The 19,540-nt window shown below is 38.7% G+C and overlaps 1 protein-coding gene and 1 long non-coding RNA gene across 3 annotated transcripts in view; one reads left to right on the forward strand and one right to left on the reverse strand.

Annotated features, from left to right (window-relative positions):
- The window catches only part of Spg7 (SPG7 matrix AAA peptidase subunit, paraplegin), a 54,862-nt gene that overhangs the window by 23,792 nt on the left and 11,530 nt on the right, over positions 1-19,540 (forward strand). The window contains exon 3 of one of the 2 annotated variants that reach the window (XM_022070817.2): positions 16,613-16,715. In XM_022070817.2, coding sequence (XP_021926509.1) covers positions 16,613-16,715 — 103 coding nt within the window. The remainder of the gene's footprint in view (positions 1-16,612; positions 16,716-19,540) is intronic. The other variant, XM_022070818.2, reaches the window with a different exon arrangement.
- LOC110833137 (uncharacterized) lies at positions 16,261-19,536 on the reverse strand. Its single transcript, XR_002544138.2, has 2 exons — positions 18,258-19,536; positions 16,261-16,713 (listed from the first exon to the last, which is right to left on the reverse strand). It is a non-coding gene; the product is annotated as an uncharacterized LOC110833137 (long non-coding RNA).

A 19,540-nucleotide genomic window follows, 5' to 3' on the forward strand; every position in this document is an offset into this window, starting at 1 on the left:
TGTAGCAACATGTAGTCATGTAGATATCAACCGACGCTTCAGAGGAACCTACTGCATCCATCCTCGATGGAAGTGCGTATGTAGCCTAAGTATACAAAGCAAAATGGCTGATTGCTGGTTATATTCTTTACATATCCCATGATAAAGTTAAGTTGTGCAAATATAACAAGAATTGACTGGAACGTAGTTTCCAAATTGCAGGCTATGACACAGAGTTTAACTGCCTGAGACGTGTGCAAACTGAAGCAGGCATTCGACCAGGAGCCCACTGCTGTTTTCCACACCGTTCACGATAGGTAACCTCACAGCCTTCCACCACCACCCCCCCACCCCCGACAGATGTAAGCCATCACCAGAAGGCTAAAATTAAATTAGTCAAACTCCATCAGCCACGGCGACTCGATCCGAGAAACGCGGGGCCGCTGTCTGTCTGTCTGTCAGCGCTAATTTTAAACCGACAACAAAGAGATGATGTTGGAAATATGATGGGTGCCTAACAGTGCCAGTCACTCTCGTAGTCATTCTGTTTTATAGTCGCGTTATTCAGTGCTTTAACAACAACTGTAAAATATGAGTCTTTTATATAGCGAGTCGTCCAGTTGTAACTGAGAACAAAGGAACTTAATTTCAGTACTCAGAGCTGTATTTTTAATGTCGTTTCGATTTCTTTACTTTTATTAAGGAGACTTAAGACCGTTATGTTCTTGTTGCCATATTTATAACGATCAGTGTTATAAGCATAAAGCAGCGAGAGGACTTATGAAATTGTAGTGGCTCATAAAATGGACTGTCGCAACATTCGTCTGAAATTACTGAAAAACCGCGCAAAAATTCATAAACATTAAACGTTGAAAGCTTCCAAATAAATTACCGTTTTACATAAAACTCAAATGAAGTTAATAAATTCTAAGGAATGAATGTTGAACATACGACAGTGTATATGAGAATGGCTGTCTTCTGGGATGTCATCACCTTGAAAAGTCGGCGCTGTATTCTATCAGATTCCCATCTTTATTCTCGTCATCAGGGCGATGAATCGCCCTGATGACGGAGGCAGTATGACCTCTGAAACGTCGGTAAACATCGACCAGACTACACAGCGCAACAACCCAGAAGACAGAAATCTTCATACTCACCGCTGTAAAAACCTCAAATCTTACAGTGTATATATTGAAGTCTGGTGATTTATGGTGATGGTGCATCGTTATAAATCGTAAAATTATTCTTTTTGGCTTAGTTCACCATCTAGATCATAAAATTTAATTTTACTTCTATCTAATCGATGGAAAAAGTCCGAAACAATTTTACACATCATCTAAGTCGACTTCAAGCGACAATCGAAAAGGTTACAACTGTACGCTATGGTCATTAGCTAGAATGACTGTGAAGAAGTGTTACAGTGACATTCATAAGATGCGTCGAAACTTTGAAGATTTCAGAATGCGAGTCCTGGTATCCGATTCGTTTTGTCACTTCGATGTGTATGTCATGCTTAAGGATATTAATATTTTCGACCGTTGGTCGCACAGAGAAACGCCTAAGAGGCAATCCTGAACGGTTGAAACAGAAGACGTTTTTACTCCCATGCTTACACTGCCACCATTTAGGAACACTTCGTATGTCGCTCTCTGCAGCAGGTGTACAACCCTTACAGCATTACAGACAACCCTTGGGAAATACAGATAGTCCTATGATAACAATTTATTGTTTTCATTGGTGTCAAAGGGTAAACGTTTCCATGACTTTTATGAGCACTGCTTCGCGTTTTAAGGTGGAGTTTCCAAGTTGTAATGGTTCTGTCATGTCATGAGGTAAGCAGACAGACATTCTGACATGGCTATTATGGAACGAAGTTCAGATCAGGTTACTGTTAGCTTCCCGAGCACACAAAGTCTTGTCGCTTTTATGTCGAATGAAAACAAATTTGAGAGTTCAGATGGCGAGGTTTCGTCAAACATTTTGCTATCGGTATGTGAAGTATTAGACTCATAAGTTGCATGAAATTCGTTATGCTGTTACGAACAACAATTCCTACATTTATGAAACGCTCTCTAAAATCAGTTGTAAAATAAATACCTGTACAATTATCCTTAAAATAAATAATATATACACTCCTCAAGAGTGTGATATATTTTACAATACAGAAAAATTAGAATTTTCAGTCGTCTTGGCTGACGATGGAGGCAGTACGTTCCTCTGAAGCGTCTATGTGTAACTGCAACCTGTAAGACTGATACCGACATGTCCACTGCCGTGAGAATCTCAGCTCTCGTGCAGAATTTGCAGGTTTAATATCACTCGTAAAAACTGCAGCTATTTTTAGAGCTGACTTTGTCACAATAAAGATGTCATGTACTTATATAGGCTAAATAGTCGCCGTTCTATTACCAGGGTAGGAATTTTTGTCCTTTCCACCACATCTAGGCAGGCTTGAGGTCCACCAAGCCTCGTACCCAAATTACGTCTGCGGCGTCTTCCCTGGAAACAAAGCCGCCTGAACGTGTAGCTGGCAGTTCATTCCTATCCAGTGCTGATGATAAAAATTAATGAACGTTTGCGTCCACTCCCCTATACAGCTTAATGCCGCAGTGCTTAAACACGTGGCACCTTTATCTTTATTTTGACATTATTTGTATGATTTTCAGACCGTGTTAATGGTGATAGTAATGTTCTCACCTCTTAAGAATCCACGGATGGCAAGTAAATGGCTTGAACTTAGTATGAATTGATGGGAAGGCCTGGAATAACACACTGAAAGCAAAGAAGGAATTTCAATAAAATATCTCCGTTCATATCTGGAATGTCGTTGTTCTTGCCATCAGGTCTCCCTAATGATGGAGTCAATAATCGCCATGAAATTCCAGTAAATTTTTATGGGATTACGCTACTCAACAACCCAGAAAACAGCCATCTTCATATTCGCCGCCGTGAGAACCAGAAATCTCACTGAATATTTGTTACAGGAAATGTTTAGTGACTTAGTGTTTACGGATTAAATGTTTTTAGAAACCTGGCTATAATCGTTAAGTTCAAACATGTTCGAATTTCATGTTGCTGTTTTTTTCTGGATTTAATCCGTCTTTTCATAGTCCCAATTGCTGGACCAGGGATTGTGATTAACTCCTACTGTCTCCTTTGGACCCAACAGAATAGGTATTTCACCTGAAGACGGGAGAAGGGGCAGCTCCCGAAACGCAGTGTTCTCGTTTCAAAACACTGAATGACGGATCAAGTCCAGATAAACAGTAATGTTTAATGCAGTTCACCATCGCTAGAACACTTAAGATTTACGTGTCTTAGTCTGACTATAGTGTCGCGAAAGTGTGTTGATAGAGTCAGAATCAATATGTAGGACTTGATATTGGAAATATTGTTAAATTAGGCCCATACAAATGTGATTCTGTAGTTCACCATTTTTATTAATACATTTGAAGAATAGTCTGATATTTAAGTTCTTCTTAGAACGTCTTTTCCTTTTGTGGAATTTTAGGCTGTAGTCCAGCTGGGCTTCTGAATTTCCTTGTGCAAAGTTGTGCCCATTTGTACTACATGACACATGATAATTGTAAGATTTCTGATGTGATTTGTCAAGACGATCCATCTTGGTCCGTCGACATTCTATGTTCCTGTTCACGCCCGCTGCTATAAATACGTCGCCGAATCATTTTTCGTTCACCGGCACGTCCGACGGCTCGCTACTGTCGAGCGCTGAAGAACGCAAATTTTTCATCTGTTGCTGACAACAGTGCCGTGGTGTTCAGTCATTTTGTGTTTGTCCTCAGTGTCGTTCTGATTTATGTTGTTATTGTTGTCGTCCTAAAGCCTATTATCGACAGTCACTTTTGATTGGTTAGCAGCTCTGTGCTGTGACCCAACTACGAAGGCCTCATTACATTTTACAACAATTTGGTGTATGGTCAGGATTATGTGAATTCTACGAATCTGCCTTTTCATAAAATTTCAAGACGAAACACGTACAATGTTTTTTTATATCCGCGATATAGAAATACAAGTAACACGAATATTTCAACTGTTCTTAACCGCGTTCCACTTGACTCAGAGCGTTTAGTGGCTCTATTCCTGGTTGAGATGTGGGACGTAAGAAAACATCGTAATTTAGAAATATAGAGACAGAATATAACTGGAGACATTTGCCAAAGACAACAATGCCTTGAACTCTCATGTCGGAAGGTCATGTTTTAATGCGTGAAAGATAGTGGGATTCCTCTAAGATCTTATTATATCGTTGTAATTCATGCCATACACATTTTATATTTTTGGCTAATGAAACATAATTTGTCAATTAGTATTCCTTCGATTGCACAAATATTAAAATAATCTAAATTAATCAGGCAGCAGGAAGTAACGCTGACATCGAGCTTCGTCGCAATATAAAAGACAATCCAATCATCGCCCCGAAAATGGAGGCAGCAGGCACCTCTGAAATGTCGAAAAAAGTATAAGAAACTACACGTAATTTTTAAAATGTATAAGAAAACAATATAGTCTACTGTTTTAAATATTCTGATTTAAAATAATTAATTAATCATTTGACCTTCAAGTTGGCATACGAAATTTGTTTTGTATGGTAGAAGAACGTGTACTAGGCAACGGGAAATTTGGCTACGTGTATAATTATGCACCAAGCCATGAAGATTTAGGCAATGTTTTTAACACGAGAGGTAGGTTATATCAAAACTTTTACAGATCGTAATGTCGTAGAAATTATAATGTCAAGAACTGGGACACAGGCCTAAAAACGTTGAATTCAGTTTCTTTGTCAGTTTCATCGAGTTAAATTCTTTATTTAAGATAGCACGATATATAAAAATTTAGCTAAATAAAATTAACTGGAATCTGGTAGCCTGCAGGCAAACACCCTCGGGCGAAAATTTCTGTCTCGCGGCTGTTTTTCAGCCAGCCAGTACATTATTTATTGTAACAGAACAGAATGTTTTTAGAGGCTGTTATTTCAGATGACACATGCTATTTCCTCGACGTACCAACTCCATACGAGAAATGCCACGTGGTTCCCATTGCACACTCCGTATGAATGCTAGGCGAAATTCCGTTGGTTGTTTCTTACTTAGGAATCTCATCTCGAAGTCTAACATCACACTTTTATTACTCATTACTCTGGATTTTATGTATCATCAGTTGAATACATTTATCAAATTACATTTCGAAGGAAGATTCTTCCTTCGTGTCTAGGTGTCAAAAAGGGTTTAGGGAGGTGAAGGGGGCTTCGATATATTTTGCAGATGCTGCCACAAAGTTTCGTTCTGTTATTGTTCACGCAAAACTTTTAGGTGTGCCAGTGATTTACCTCTCCACAAAATTTATGCATGTCTGTGTCTAGTCATTCGTTATTGCGACTATCAGATTGAAAGTCAAATAAGCTATGGAGGAACTAGTTTTGCTTCGTTTTAAGACTCACGTCATGAGACAAGGAGCATCATGAAATTTGTAACATTAAGCCTAGCACAGCATTGCAGTGTTGGGGCTTTATTCTTAAAGCTTTGTTGTAAATTACTAGCGATCACAAATCAGTCTATGGAAAGTAAAAATTAGTTCCCGTCATACCACGACATCTTTCTTGAAGAAAATATTATCACGTCTACTGAGCTGGTAAAATACTTTAGTACGGAAATGTTTATCGCAGTTTGCTTAAAATTTTACCATTTCACATTGTTAGTATCAGGTTCTGAAATAGTAAGACCCATCCATTTACTTCTCTTCCTAGCGAGTTGTCTCTTTCCTCGAAGTTTTAGTTTCGTGTGCATTTCTCATGTCCCCTACGCATACCCATCTCATTCTTTTGTCTTAATGGACGTGATGATATTAGATGAAGTGTACAATTATTAAGCTACACGTTTCGCATTTTTCTTCTGTCTTTTGTTGATCTTTTATAAATTCGAGTTTATGTGTAGGCTCAAAATTCCTTCCTCCATCTTTACTGGCATAATTTCATTATTGTAGTTTCAGTTCAGCTAAAATTTGAATTTGTTCTCACGTATAGATCAAACCGTGTAAACTAATCTGCCGTAAACAGAGTTCTGTCTTTTCGAGAGAAACAGCGAACCAACTGCTGTAGTTCCCCCTATTTGTGACGAAGACTGTTAAAATCAATGACGCCTACGATTGGCCCACGATATTTAGCTAACACTTTAGTGGCGATGAATTCTGTTGGTGCAGCACCGCGGCCGGCTTGAGACCAATGTAGCCGAACCCTGTCCAAACATCAGACGCCTCCAAGGTAAACAAGAAATACGTGTGAGCACGTGAATTATAGTCCCGTTAATTTGCCGACGTGTGGCGTCGTATAAAATGAGCGCTGTCAGAACAACTTTACCTCCGTCTATGAGATACTCACCCCCCCCCCCCCCAATTCTCTTCTAATGGTTTTAACAAAATAATTTATTAACGCATAACTCAGTTGGCGTCTTTTCTATTTTAAGCGGCAGAATGGCACTTACATTACCGGGCACTGAAAGGAAATTGTTAAGAAAGGCAGGCGTGGCTTCCTTTACGTCATTACCGTAATAGATGTAGCCTGCCTTACCGTTTTGTTCTGTTCTTTCTTGCTACATGGATAAAACATGACATTGGTTTTTAATAGTGAGAGAGAGAGAGCAAAAGTGGAAGATGTGGTGAAGAAACATCAATAAAACGTAACTGAAGTAATACAATGTATTATAATGGCATAATATTCCAAGAATCTTAAATTTGTTACACGTGCACATATAAGGGTAGATAATATTAAAAGACATTAAGTAAATAGGTTATGAGTATATGAACTGGAGGTATCTAAAAATGACTGGCTTCTGGGAAGTAATGCCGTGTAGTGTGGTAGACGTTTACCGACGTTTCAGATGGACTTGCCGGTACTTCCATTATCAGGGCGAAGAGTCCTGATCATGGTCTTGAGGGACTGAGAAAAACAACGAAAAATCTAAGTCAGCATAAGCACCCGAAGGACAATAATCTAACCGGGACCTCCTGAGTATGAAGATGATGTTTTAACGTAGGTCCTGTCTGCACTGTGAGGAAAGGCAATTGTATAGAACAATTTAAAAAAATCCTTATGTGGACATTATGAATACGTCTCGTTATCAGACTTGTGTTTTTGAATATTACTGTCTTCTGGGACATTAACTAAAAGACATTGAATGAAGCTTCGAAGGAGTTTAATGCCACCATCATCAGGAAAATGAAAACGACACAGCTGTTGGTGAAAGCAGTGAGCATCTCTGAAACGCCCAAATTTTTACAAGACTGCGCGGCCAAACATTCCAGAAGACACGTCACCTTCAGACCCGTCGTCCGTGAGAACCTGATATCTTGCGAGGAACACGTTTGGAAAAGTATGCGGCGCTGGAGTACGCATTTCGACTGTCATTGTTTGAAGATCCTAAACTCTAGTCAGTATGTTCTCGCCTGCCAGACTTTCATGAAGACTCTTTTCTGTATTATATAGATCATGATGGGCAGCCATATAAATAGAAATTCGTAGCACACAATGCTTGTCGTCCTCAGTAGTGAGAACAGTCACAAATACGATGATAATAATGGCTCCCGCTCCAGTTCGTACACAAAGCCTTGTGATAATATTTACCTTAGCTTTATTGTGCAGCGGACGTGTGAAGTACTGTGGATACAGTCACATGGCAGGCTTTGTCTGCCCCCCCCCCCCCCTAAATGCCCTACCAACTCCCCCAAGCTAGTAGTCCTTTGTGTCCATTATTTCGGCTCAGAGGATTCGATTGGACGCCGCCTCGTTCTATATAAGCGCCATTGCTCTCATAATTGACCCAGCATGGCTGCCACGGCGTGTCCACCAATCAAAACATCAAGAAGTTGGCTAGCAAATGCAAGAATATAAAAAGACGTGTAGGCCGGATTCCAAGTTGAAATCACATGAATTATACAGTCTAGTCTGCTTCTGGGTCGAGTGGCAGAGAATGATGTGGGAATTTGTATTCAAATGGAATGATAATACGAGAGGTGGGGGGGGGGGGGGGGTAAATTGAAGTGCAATGTGTTGAACTTAAGTATAGCAGAACTGACGTGTTAGCAGCCAACGCTGGCTGACTTGTCATGGGAAGCTACTGTTTTCGTGATCATCGTCACGAACGCCATTTTACATTTTAAAGCTTCCTTCTCAGTTATAATATATCAGTAACGTTTATTAATAATTTTTATAAGAAATGATCATGAAGACAGAAATCTTCATACTCACCGCTGTGAAAACCTCAAATCTTACAAGAAATGATCAGCCAACAAACGCGCTGTAATCCGCATTTAGGACAATATTCAGGGTGAAAGAGGGGCTTTCGAAAGAAGCTCAAAACTCATTGATAGGTTCCTTTCCTTCTGTTACGAAGAAAGACAGGTTTCTATGTGTGCGTGCTTGCACAAATGTCTGGCTGTCCCATTCAGACACAACAAATTATTAACCGCTTGACGTGGTTATTATCAAATTTTAAAGAACTTAATATCAATAGAAGCCACTCCTGTTCACATTCTTTAATTTTCTACCATCGTCAAAAGCAAGTTAGTGATTGACTGATCAACAGTTCAGTTTGCAAAAGAGAAATATTACAATTTACTATTTCGCTAATTTCTCTTTGGATCACCATGTTCTGTCGAACTTATCTGCCAGTCTAAACAAATCGCCTCCATCGAAGCGAGAACGCGCGACACTTTCTAGACGGCGCGGCCTTTCCTCCAGTAATCTCCCCATCAAAACACACACCTTAGTTCCGCTCTCGTGGCCAGCTTCCAATCTAACTAAATCATCTTCACCGAGATTCAAATTCAGGACAGATTTTCGGACTTGTCTTTGTTTCTGGAATCTACCTGGCGAAGGAATTGCTTAGGTCTTGGCGCTATTCTTTTACGTGCTGTATAAAACATCTTGATCGATACTCGAACACATGACCGTGTTTCGGAGTTGTGGGTTTGGTCCTATAATATCCTAGACTAATCGAACAACATTGGTCGTAGAGCCGTTTTTCTAAATTTCTTTGTTTCGAATCTACAGAAATCGTCTTTACCGACATTCGATCCCAGTAGTGTTTTTTTTTGGGGGGGGGGTGTCATTTTCTGTAATCTACTCCCCGAGATTAACAACTCCGTTCCCCGGGATGTCGTTCTGTTGTGTTTAGTTTCCGATCTAAATAAACCATCATTTCGTGTTCTGATCTTCATTTCTGTGACACGCTCTTCGAAGCAAACACCTTTGGTCTTTATGCCGTTCTTCTACCCTGCTGAGCGCAATTCGAGCTTGGGACACTTTTTCGGAGTTTTGCCATTTATAAAATCTATTTCTGCCCTCAGAAATTATGCCAAGTTTGGTGCAGATCGGTGCAACCGTTCTCGCGCTATAAGCTCAAACACATACTTACGTACACACACGATTTAAATTTTCATATTTCATTGATTAGTTATTTGCTAGTTTCAGTGGTTGGTTAGTTCAGAAATCGCACGTGCTGGCGATACAAAGCAAGGTGATAACATTATTATACCCATTATCTAATTTATTTATTGGTTGATTGATTCGCAAGATGCCTAACGCTACTCCGTTATCAACTTCATCTGCGTACCAATAAAAGTTAAATACTACGATGAATATAATCGGTGATTAACTGATTCACGAGGTATACTCACCTGTACGTTAACGCACTGTCATCATTTGTTGTAGGTCTTCTTGTGTTGTGCTCACAATTGAGCGGTGCGATGATTGTAAATGATGAATAGGCGGTAATGAAGAGAAATCTGTCTTTGCATGGTTTAGAGCATAAATTTCTTATTTGTTCAGAAGACATAAACAGTTAGGTAGCCAGTCAGTCGTCAAATGCAAATCGGTGTGGCCCTTTTAAAAGTTAATGTAGTTTCCCTACGTATTAATTATCCTGCTGTTGGCCGAACAGAACACAACTGTCACTTTCATTCTTCAAACCGGCTCGTAGACCTGTCTCTCTCCCTCCTTCCCACCCTCTCGCTCTGAAATATCTAAATTAAAATGTCTACAACATTTAATAAGAAAATAAAGATTTTGTCATGAAATTATGTAGTTACACAAAACTGTATACTTATGAAAACTGTGTTCAGTATTTTAGTTTAACATGATCTACACAATTAAAATTTTGTTAAAACGTATTCTTAATAACACTTTTAGAATACTGTGATATAGTACATTTCTCATTCCCAAGTCGGCCTGATGTTATTTTTATGTCGAAACATTTCGTCATTAATAAAGTGAATGTTTTGTGATTTTACTATTAGTTGTGTGCGATTGTGATGCATAATACAGGCCTATTCTTTATGCAGATTTTTTACTTTTTTTCTTCAATAATAGATGTTTATAACAAATCACAATAAATACTTGTATAACCGGGGTTCGATTATCGATATGGCAAGAGATTTCTTCCAAAGCTATTGCATTCAGATCGGCTGTGGGTCCCGCCCTACCTCATATATAATGGTTACCGAAACTCTTTCTCTGGGACATAACTGGCCGGGGTGTAAAGCTGACTAAAAGATTGCTATTAAATGCGTTTTAACTATTCCAGCTCATAAAGTCACCGCACACTTACACGTACTTTGCGAGTCACTGGTTGAGAAACACTTCTGCGTTAACCGCGTAGGAATCGAACTCATTTCTATGTCACTATGGGATCTAGTCCCGCAACCGCACACTAATCCTCTATTGGTGGTATCGGTGTTTTGTCACTTGGTAGCACTACATGCACTGTTTCCTGTGACTCTTCGCCCCGATGTTTGGACTGCAAACAGGATTTGCTAGTCCGTGTTGTTTTCTCTGCACACAGCAGCTGGACCCCTGACGGATTAGTACGTTCGAATCCCTTGGTGCATCGTCCAGCAAATGAGACTGACCAACAAGCTAAAGTGGTGTATCTCCATAGTAGAAGCTCTTTGTATCGACAACAAAAACTTGACAGATAAAAGCAATGAAGACCAGCGTATCAGTTTAAAACTCCACAATTGTTTTATTGTTAAAATTTATATTTTTTGTTTCTTCATATTTAGGCCTTCAATATGACATCAAAACATGGAGTCCTCTGTGAATCATTTCAGTTGGAGATCAAATAAAAAGTGAGGTTATACTAAAGACATGAAAATGAATGGGTTGGAAACTATCGTAGGCCAATCCAGTTCAGCCCACTTTCTACAAATCTTACTCATTTCAATACTAACCTCTTATCTAGTGCTTAGATGTGCCAAGTTGTCTCTTCCGTTGTCTTCTGTTGAAGTCTGCACTAAAAGTTATTGAATATTTTAAAGTTTTGTTCGAATCGGTCAGCTGTGGACCGTAGTCTACATTAAATTTATACATCTAACTTTATAATTTTCCAAAGAAAGACAGCATCATAAAAATGTTTGTAAATGGTAAAAAATATAGAGCTCAATACCAGTCTGAAATACAAAAGAGAATTTTTAGGATAGACAGTAGAAAATAAAATCATAGATATAAGTGTGGGATCTTTATTTGGGGGGGGGGGGGGGGGGAGAAACAACATTGTTTTGTTTAAAAGTTCCGAGGCTTCTCCTGCTAGTCTTTCTAACAAATTGTAAGGAGTAGAATCTCGAGACAGACGGACATTTTTATTTTATGATTTTGATGTATTAAATCGGGAGATCACGCTTTAGCAACTTGGAACTTGAAACGTTTTTCATCAATTGCTTACATACGAGGTGCGATCGGAAAGTTTCAAGACTGTGTCAATAGAGGGCGAACCGGATGTAGTACGAGCTTCTGCCGCTAGGGGGTGCGGCCTACATTCATAGTGAATCAGTGTGCCAGCCGGCATCATCGAATTAGTATTTGTTTCTTAGTTACGGGCGTTTTTGTAGTGCATTACACCGACCCTCCTGCGATTTCGGAATGGCGTGTGCATCAAATTTTGCCAGAGACTCGCCAAAACGGCTACGGTAACCTATGAAATGCTAAAGCAAGCATTTGGGGAGTCCGCAATGGGTCGTGCACAAACTTACATCGTACATCAGGAAACCGAAAAAGAAATCTGTACTGAGATGGAATTTCGCAGTATCTTCAGAATACATACTGATTCCTAGCCAGTAGCTGACCTACATTTCAGACGTGCATGTTGCCTCCTTCATCAGAGTGGTCTTTGTATTTATAGACCGACTGGTGAACGAGACTGATCCAGAAACGAAGACCAGATCTTTGGACCCGAGACCTTTATCCAATCGGCCACACAACAGATTCGTCCGTCCTGGACCGTGGCCTCACTAATGCAGTCGATCAGTGACTGCGAGGGGGCAATGTGAGCGTACGGACGGACATTCTGCGTGCCAGCGGGCGATGCGAACAAAACCAAACATGAAACAAAAACAGTCCCGGCAGCAAGCCTACAGCCAACGTAGCATTGACCACTCTTGTGATGGTATTTTTTTTAAATTCCCGTCCACAAAAGAGCAAGCACTATACATTTTCAATCAGAAACTGGCTCGATGCTGCGACAGTTCGCCCCTACAACAACACAGCGCCCATGGGGAGATTCGCTCACTTAATTGCTTCCCCATTCGGCCCATGTTCGTAAACATGGGAGGAGGGGCTGTTGAAAAAAACAATCTCGCATCTGATGTCTGTACCGAGCGGTTATTTATATTACCTATAGGTATTTTAATGAAGCCAGCCCGTAGTCGTTCCCGGATAAATTACTGTACTGCCTCTATCCACGTATTTTTGTTTTCCCAACTTCATATGAAACTAGTAAGGTTTTCTGTAGTTCTAATGTCTGTTTGGTACTTCGACCTCGTGTAACGGATGCCTGTATATAAACCGTACAGGTTCAACTCCGTGATGCAAGATATTTTTGAAAATTTTATAATTGCTTAGCTGGTCAAAATATTTCCCGATTTTATGGAATATGGATGTCCATTAATGTACTCACAAAAGCGTAAAATTTGTCCTTTACACTTATAAATTATATACTATCAATAACTATAACGTACAATTTTCTACACTGATAGTTTTACTTTTAATATCTTCTATTGATCCGTGGGTTATTTAAAGTTCTTGTTATATGCTACATAAGTTGTAGGATCTATCATAACTGAGGTTTTGTGGTTTCCTCAGTCCTTCCAGTTAAATTCTCAGATATTACATAAAATCAGGCTATCACATCTTTCTTCTACGTCCTTCCCAGTTCATAATTCATTAATCGTACTATCATTCAATGTTATGTAGTTATAGTTACTGACAACTGTGTCGGATAATCCATAAATAAACAAATGAATGCTACATACTTGCATTGTAAACTATCCTGGCATCTTTTGACGTTTAAGCTGAAAACTTCCAGTTTTTTTTAAATGTAGGCAAGTTACCATGCTAGTTTAAAACAAAATAATGCTTTCTTACCGAAAACTCGCTATGGCAAGAGTCCACGACGAGTTAACTGGAATGGTTGGATGGTTATGGATGATGGTTTTGAATGTTTCTGGAAGGAAATGGTCGTATTTTTTAGGTACTGTCTCAGCATTAGAGTGAAGAGACCACAAAACATCATCATACGGTTTCATGTAATCTCTTATTTGGTGTAAAGAAAATGCTTTTATCTGTAGGATTTTAGGCTGAAAATAAACGAGAGACAAAAACAAGAAATGCCTTAGGCACGACTCATTTTATCTACTTAGAATTTTCAATAATTAGTCTTATCAGATCTACAAAAATATACCGGCTCCGTTTAAACATTCACAGTTTTCTTAAACAGAATTATCCAGTTGATCTCTGTAATGGTAGCGCGTTGTGTTTTCTTTGTTGTGCGCTCTGAATTCTTATACATTATTTATACCAGCTTCGGCTTAAAAGGGTTAAGGATATTTCAGATGTTCTTTTATAACCACAAGATGTTTGGAAAACAACAGGAAATAATAACAGTAAACATGTTCAAATGCATTTCTGAGATTAGTAGCTGATGTTTCGCTTCTAGATCAAAAGAGGGTTTAAAATAACTTAGATTAATTACAGTCTTATAATAGGCATACGAATGTAAATGGAAAGAAATATTGGGAATTTTTTTGAAAGGATGGAAAGAAGCCGTATCTTAAATCAGATTTTTCATCAATGGAAAATGGTATGTTGAAGAGCAGCTAAGAGATGATATGACCAAGGAGAATTTGAATGGTGATTAATTCAGGTTATTGGGTGTAATTAGTGAAGTTTATAGTGTGGATGAAACAAATTGGGCTGGAACACCAAGATGTAAACGAAATTATTTCATTTTTATTTATTAAAATTCGTAAAATTCGATGGGACACTATTCTTCAATTAAAGTAGACACAGTCACATTTTCCAAATGTATACTTCATTGGCGTTGATATTCGTTTCTTACTGGCAAATTACAAATTTTGTAGCAAAAATAGACTGAATTGCTTTTCTTCAACAATCTGTTTTTCTAGTGCTAAGTCCTGCATCCATTCTCCCAATGTGAATTCATACTTAAATCTTGAATGAATTTTACACTTGTGTTGAATCGTTTTAATATTCATGATATTTTCAGTAATTTGTACTTCATTAATCAGATTCATTTACCTATTCAAAAACATAATTATTTGCTTCTTACACTAAACATGAATGTAGCTATAAGCACAAATATACATAGACATTTCGTTGTATTGCAGATATGTGTACTGGCATAAAAATTTTCATATTATTTGGAATTAATTTTCCTTGGATTCTGTTAAATCTTGTGCAAACTACAATAATAATGACTTTCCTTTAGTATACATTCCGTGCACTATTATACGGACGTTCTTATGAAATTAATGTAGGCGTTCATTTTCTAATTGAATTGTGGGAACGTTTAGTGTGAAGAAGGGACGTGCGGTGGCAGCTGAATAGAGAAAGCTGTTAAAATGATAATTATTAATTAGTGTTGGGACGCAGCTGGCGCAAGCTTGAAAATCCGCACGGGTGATGGCGGCCTCCATCCCTGCTTGCTAATTACGACCCCGGGCTCTGCCACTAGTTGCAAAGCGATGACTGTGTACGTAGCTGTTGGCGTCATTTACAATGCAATTCCAATGTGCGATCTGCGTGAAACTTGATCTATTACATTATACCTTTAAATTCCAGCAGAAATTAAATGTATCACCTGCTTTACCAATCTAACTGTACACTTCATATTTGTGGGTCTTGTATGTTTCTCGGTCTGAGGAGTGATTGTTTTCTTAAACAGCATTAGGAAATTGATGTTTGTAATGGTGAATCTGTGTGCTTCGTTTGAGGTAAGGAATGAATTCTTAAATGCCACAGTAACTCCATTTTAAGCCGTCGTCGATTGTAAGACATGCCCTTGATTTAGTAATAGGTTTTCAGGAATAAATACGCTATATCGATAGAAAGCATCAAATTTAAGAAGCATCCCGATTTTAAAATTTTAAAATGTGAAAAAGTGAGTCTTAAAGTCGAGGAAATACTGTACTATTTACACGAAACTTAGCTTCAAAAGGGTAAAGAACGAATAGGCCCAAAATCGAGTGCTTAAGGATGAAGTAGTGAGGAAAATATCTGGCTCGAAGACTGGAAAAGTGGCAGGAGATAGGAGAAAATTGTGTAATGAGGGGCATAAGAATTTGACTGTCCATCGGATATTATTAGGTTGATCGAAACGAGGAAGATGAAATGGACGGGCACGCAAGGAGAGATGAGAAGTTCATACAGAAATTTGGATGAAAATATGAAATGAACATCTGGGTGCACATGGAAGGGTAATATTAAAGGAAAACTGAATAGATTTAACGACTCTGTGGTAACTGTAAGAATTAGCATCAAATAAAAGAATTATTAAATGGAAGCTCACGAAGGGCTTTATTTCTTGATTTTTTCCTTTCTTTCCTTCTTCCCCTCTTTTGTTTTTACATATTGAGAATTTCCAATACCTTGTAGGTTGTGCCTCCCATCATAAAACAAGATTAAAAAACTGTACTCTTTTGAATACACTAAAATTCAGGGCGATGAAGGGACTGTCAAAACACAACAGTGGTATCGAAGGTAATATTGTTATCCAAGGTCATAGTTTCAAAAGTGTTATCGTAGGTAATTGTGCGACAGACAGACACACAGAAAAGGACGGGCCCATTAGATGGTCTTCGGTTTACGCTAGAGCGTAAAGAGAACCTACAATCAACGAGTATGAACTGTAGCTTACAATGCAATATAACTCAGCTCAAGTGGGAAATAAAAGTGACAGTCCTACAATTAAAGATTCATTGTGTAAATTTAAAAATGGTTTTATTTAAAAGTCGATCTGTATCATAAGAGAATATCTTTAACGCATAATTTCTTACTTCGTTTTAGCAAGTACCAGGCTTGATTTCCAACGCAACTATTTTATAGTTTAAGTAAGCGTCTCCAAGTGCATGCTGTAACATATGTCTTGACCATTTCCTTCTTTATCCCTTCCGATCCGCCAGTAATCGCTGCCGATATTCCGTTGCATGTTGACGGTAGAAGACAGAGCGCAGTTACATAGCAGAGGAATGAAAAATGTGCCCAGAGAATGTACTTGGCACAGAGCGTCTTGGTCCCAAATGACTAATCAGTTACTCCCATACCTTGCAGCAGAAACGTATGGAGACTCCGGGACTGGAAATGCCGACAAAGGAGCTGCATCCTGGCTTTTGGAGGAACGTCAGAGCGGCATCTTCAGCAAAGGAAATATGCTGTAAGTCACACGAAACAGGGATTAGACCAGTTGTCCACAACGCGGCTAACCATAGGAAACATTGCGTTACTAGGCCGACAGCCCTGTAACAAACTGCGTAACAGCTGATAGATAATCGGAACATTAATCATCGTACAATTACAAAGTCACGAAATTTAAAGTAACAGGAGAAAATGTGGTAATAAGGATTTTTACAATCTGTAGACTATTCGTCACCTAGTGCGTTCGTGGCGATAGAATTTAGGACGATTATGATAGCATTAGATTTGTCACTTAATTACAAATACTGCTTTGTAAAACCAGTATCCCTGAGTTAATCAAATCATTCATTGACCAAAAAGCACCACATGACACACAGATGAGACGTGTAAAGCCTATAACATTTTAATGGAAATACTGATGGGAAGAGGCCGCTTGGGAGGCCTAGGCGCAGATGTTAATACAATATTAAAATGGGCCTTGAAGAAATACTTTGTAAAGCATGGACTGAATTCAGTTGATTCAGGATGCGGTCCTGTGGAAGGCTTGAGGCTTCTTTCATCACGAGTTCCGTAAAAGACGAGGAATTCCTTGAACAGTTGAGTGTCTGTCAACTACTCAAGACGGATTCTACTCCATGTAGTTATTATTATTATTATCCCATCTATTCACCACTTTATGGGGTATGTACTTCCATGTACCCGAGACAGACCTTGTCCCTAAGGTACATAGGGCAGCAGCTATTTCCGGGATACATGTTGTTTTTAGCAAGTGCTACATCTATTATATAATTTTATTTTACGACAGTCTTTCGAATGCTGTATGAAGATCCCAAAATGGCGGTCTTCTGCAGTTCCCTGATGTCGTGTTCGCCCTGGATGTTGGCCAAATATTTTCTGAGTGACCTGGAGACAGTTCCTGTTGCTCCTATTACTATTGGGATTACTTTTGCTTGCATTTTTCACATTCTCTGTATTTCTATGAGAAGGTCTTTGTATTTCAAGATCTTCTCAGCTTCCTTCTTAATCACATTCCTGTCAGTCGGTACTGCTATGTCAATTAAGAGGCAAGTTCCGTTTTTGTTTCGGATTATAATATTTGGTTTATTATATTATTATTATTCGTGGTGGTGGTGGTGGTGGTAGTAGTAGGCCTAGAATTAGTATTATTACCGCCGTTTTCTTTATTGGAAATTTTCATTCATTACTTATTTTCATAATTTGGTTAAATAAAATAAAAGGGTGTCTTTAGGAAGGCGGTGTGCTTAAAATTAGTTAATTCTCTAAACGAAAATCACTGATGTTATTTAATAATTTATTTTGTAATTATTCAAATCTGAAATGCAATATGAGAACTGAATTAGCCTACGTAAAAATATGGGCTGGTGTCCTCTGCAGAAATCTAGCAGCTTTTCTAACATAAAGCAAGTATTGCTGAATGTTTATATTCTTACTCAGCGTAGGAGAGACGCGTGTGAGAGAGATGCGTTACTATTTCGCGTCTGTGTTTCCAAACCCGTAATTCTATTTGAGACCCTTTGATGTGTGAATAAATGTCACTTACCAGGTAGCCCATACTTTTTCACTGAAGTTGTTTAGATCATTAAATTCTTGTATAAGCTGTGCTCACATTTCCAGCTGCGTCACTTATTTCATGTATCGGCTTACTTCTCATATGTACAAAGAACTTAATTTCCACTAAAATAACTTGTCAGTATGCTACGACACCTCACTAAATAAACTCTTTTTTTCGAGAAAATTTAGCTGCCTGAGAGTGTGCCTAAAATACGCTGAAGTTTCCATATTCAGGGCAACATACAGCTTTAGAAAGCTATCCTAGCCAGTCCTTGCGGTATCGTTGGGGGTCCTGGAGAAATCCTGGAAAAGTCCTAGTGTAGTGTCCGAGAAGTCTTGGAGACGTTAAGCGCAAATTTTTTTATCATGGAGAATTGCTGGAGAAGTCCAGGAAGGTTATTTGGAAGTCCTTAAGCGGTGGTTGATTTGATCCTATGCGGGTCGATTATGTTGGATTCGTTCAAGTTTGATTGGGATAAGTTAAATTTGATTAAGTTGCTTTTGGATTAGGTTAGGTTTGGTTACTTTAGGTCAGGTAAGGATTGGTTAGGTTAGGTTAGGTTTAGTTAAGTCGGGTGATTTAAGGGTACGTTATATATGGTTGTTGTTTTACGATGGGTTGGGTTGTCCTGGAGAATTTCTATTGTGTTCATAGGGTGGTCGTAGTGATGTCCTGGAGAATTGCTGGAGAAGTCTTGGAAAATTCCTGGAGATATCCTGGATAAGTTCTAGAATATTGCTGGAGAAGTCCTGGAGAAGTTCTAGAGTAGTGCTGGAGAAATCCTAGAAAATCCCTGGAAAAGTCCTGGATAAGTTCTAGAGTAGTGCTGGAGAAGTCGTAGAGATTTTATGCGGAAGTACTTTGGTCATGGTGAAGTGCTGGAGGAATTCCGGAGAAGTGCTGGTTAAGTCCTGGAAGGTTATGTTTAAACATCGTCGAGCACGTTTGGGTTTTCTCCTAATATAAATTTACTTTTCATTTATTTATATTGTTATGTGTTGAAAAACTATTCTGATTTTTCCCCTTTCACAGCACTACCATTGCTCAGACTCACGAGCCGCCACTGGTTAGGTTTAAGATGCAGAAATTTACGTAGTGTCAATTTTTGTTGTCCAGTTGTAACCAAAATTATAATATTCCGACAAATTATAGAAAAACTCTCCAATATCAAATTTGTGTGTTAATTCAGATACCGAAACATGGCGAATACGCGCATATTTAGTACTATTATTTAGGAACGTCTCAAAACTGTACAGGCATGGCTGTTTATC

Source organism: Zootermopsis nevadensis, unplaced genomic scaffold (genome assembly GCF_977971745.1).
Source record: "Zootermopsis nevadensis isolate Lab colony 2312 unplaced genomic scaffold, Znev_1.0 Znev_ptg000001l, whole genome shotgun sequence".
In the NCBI taxonomy this organism is placed as follows: domain Eukaryota; kingdom Metazoa; phylum Arthropoda; class Insecta; order Blattodea; family Termopsidae; genus Zootermopsis; species Zootermopsis nevadensis.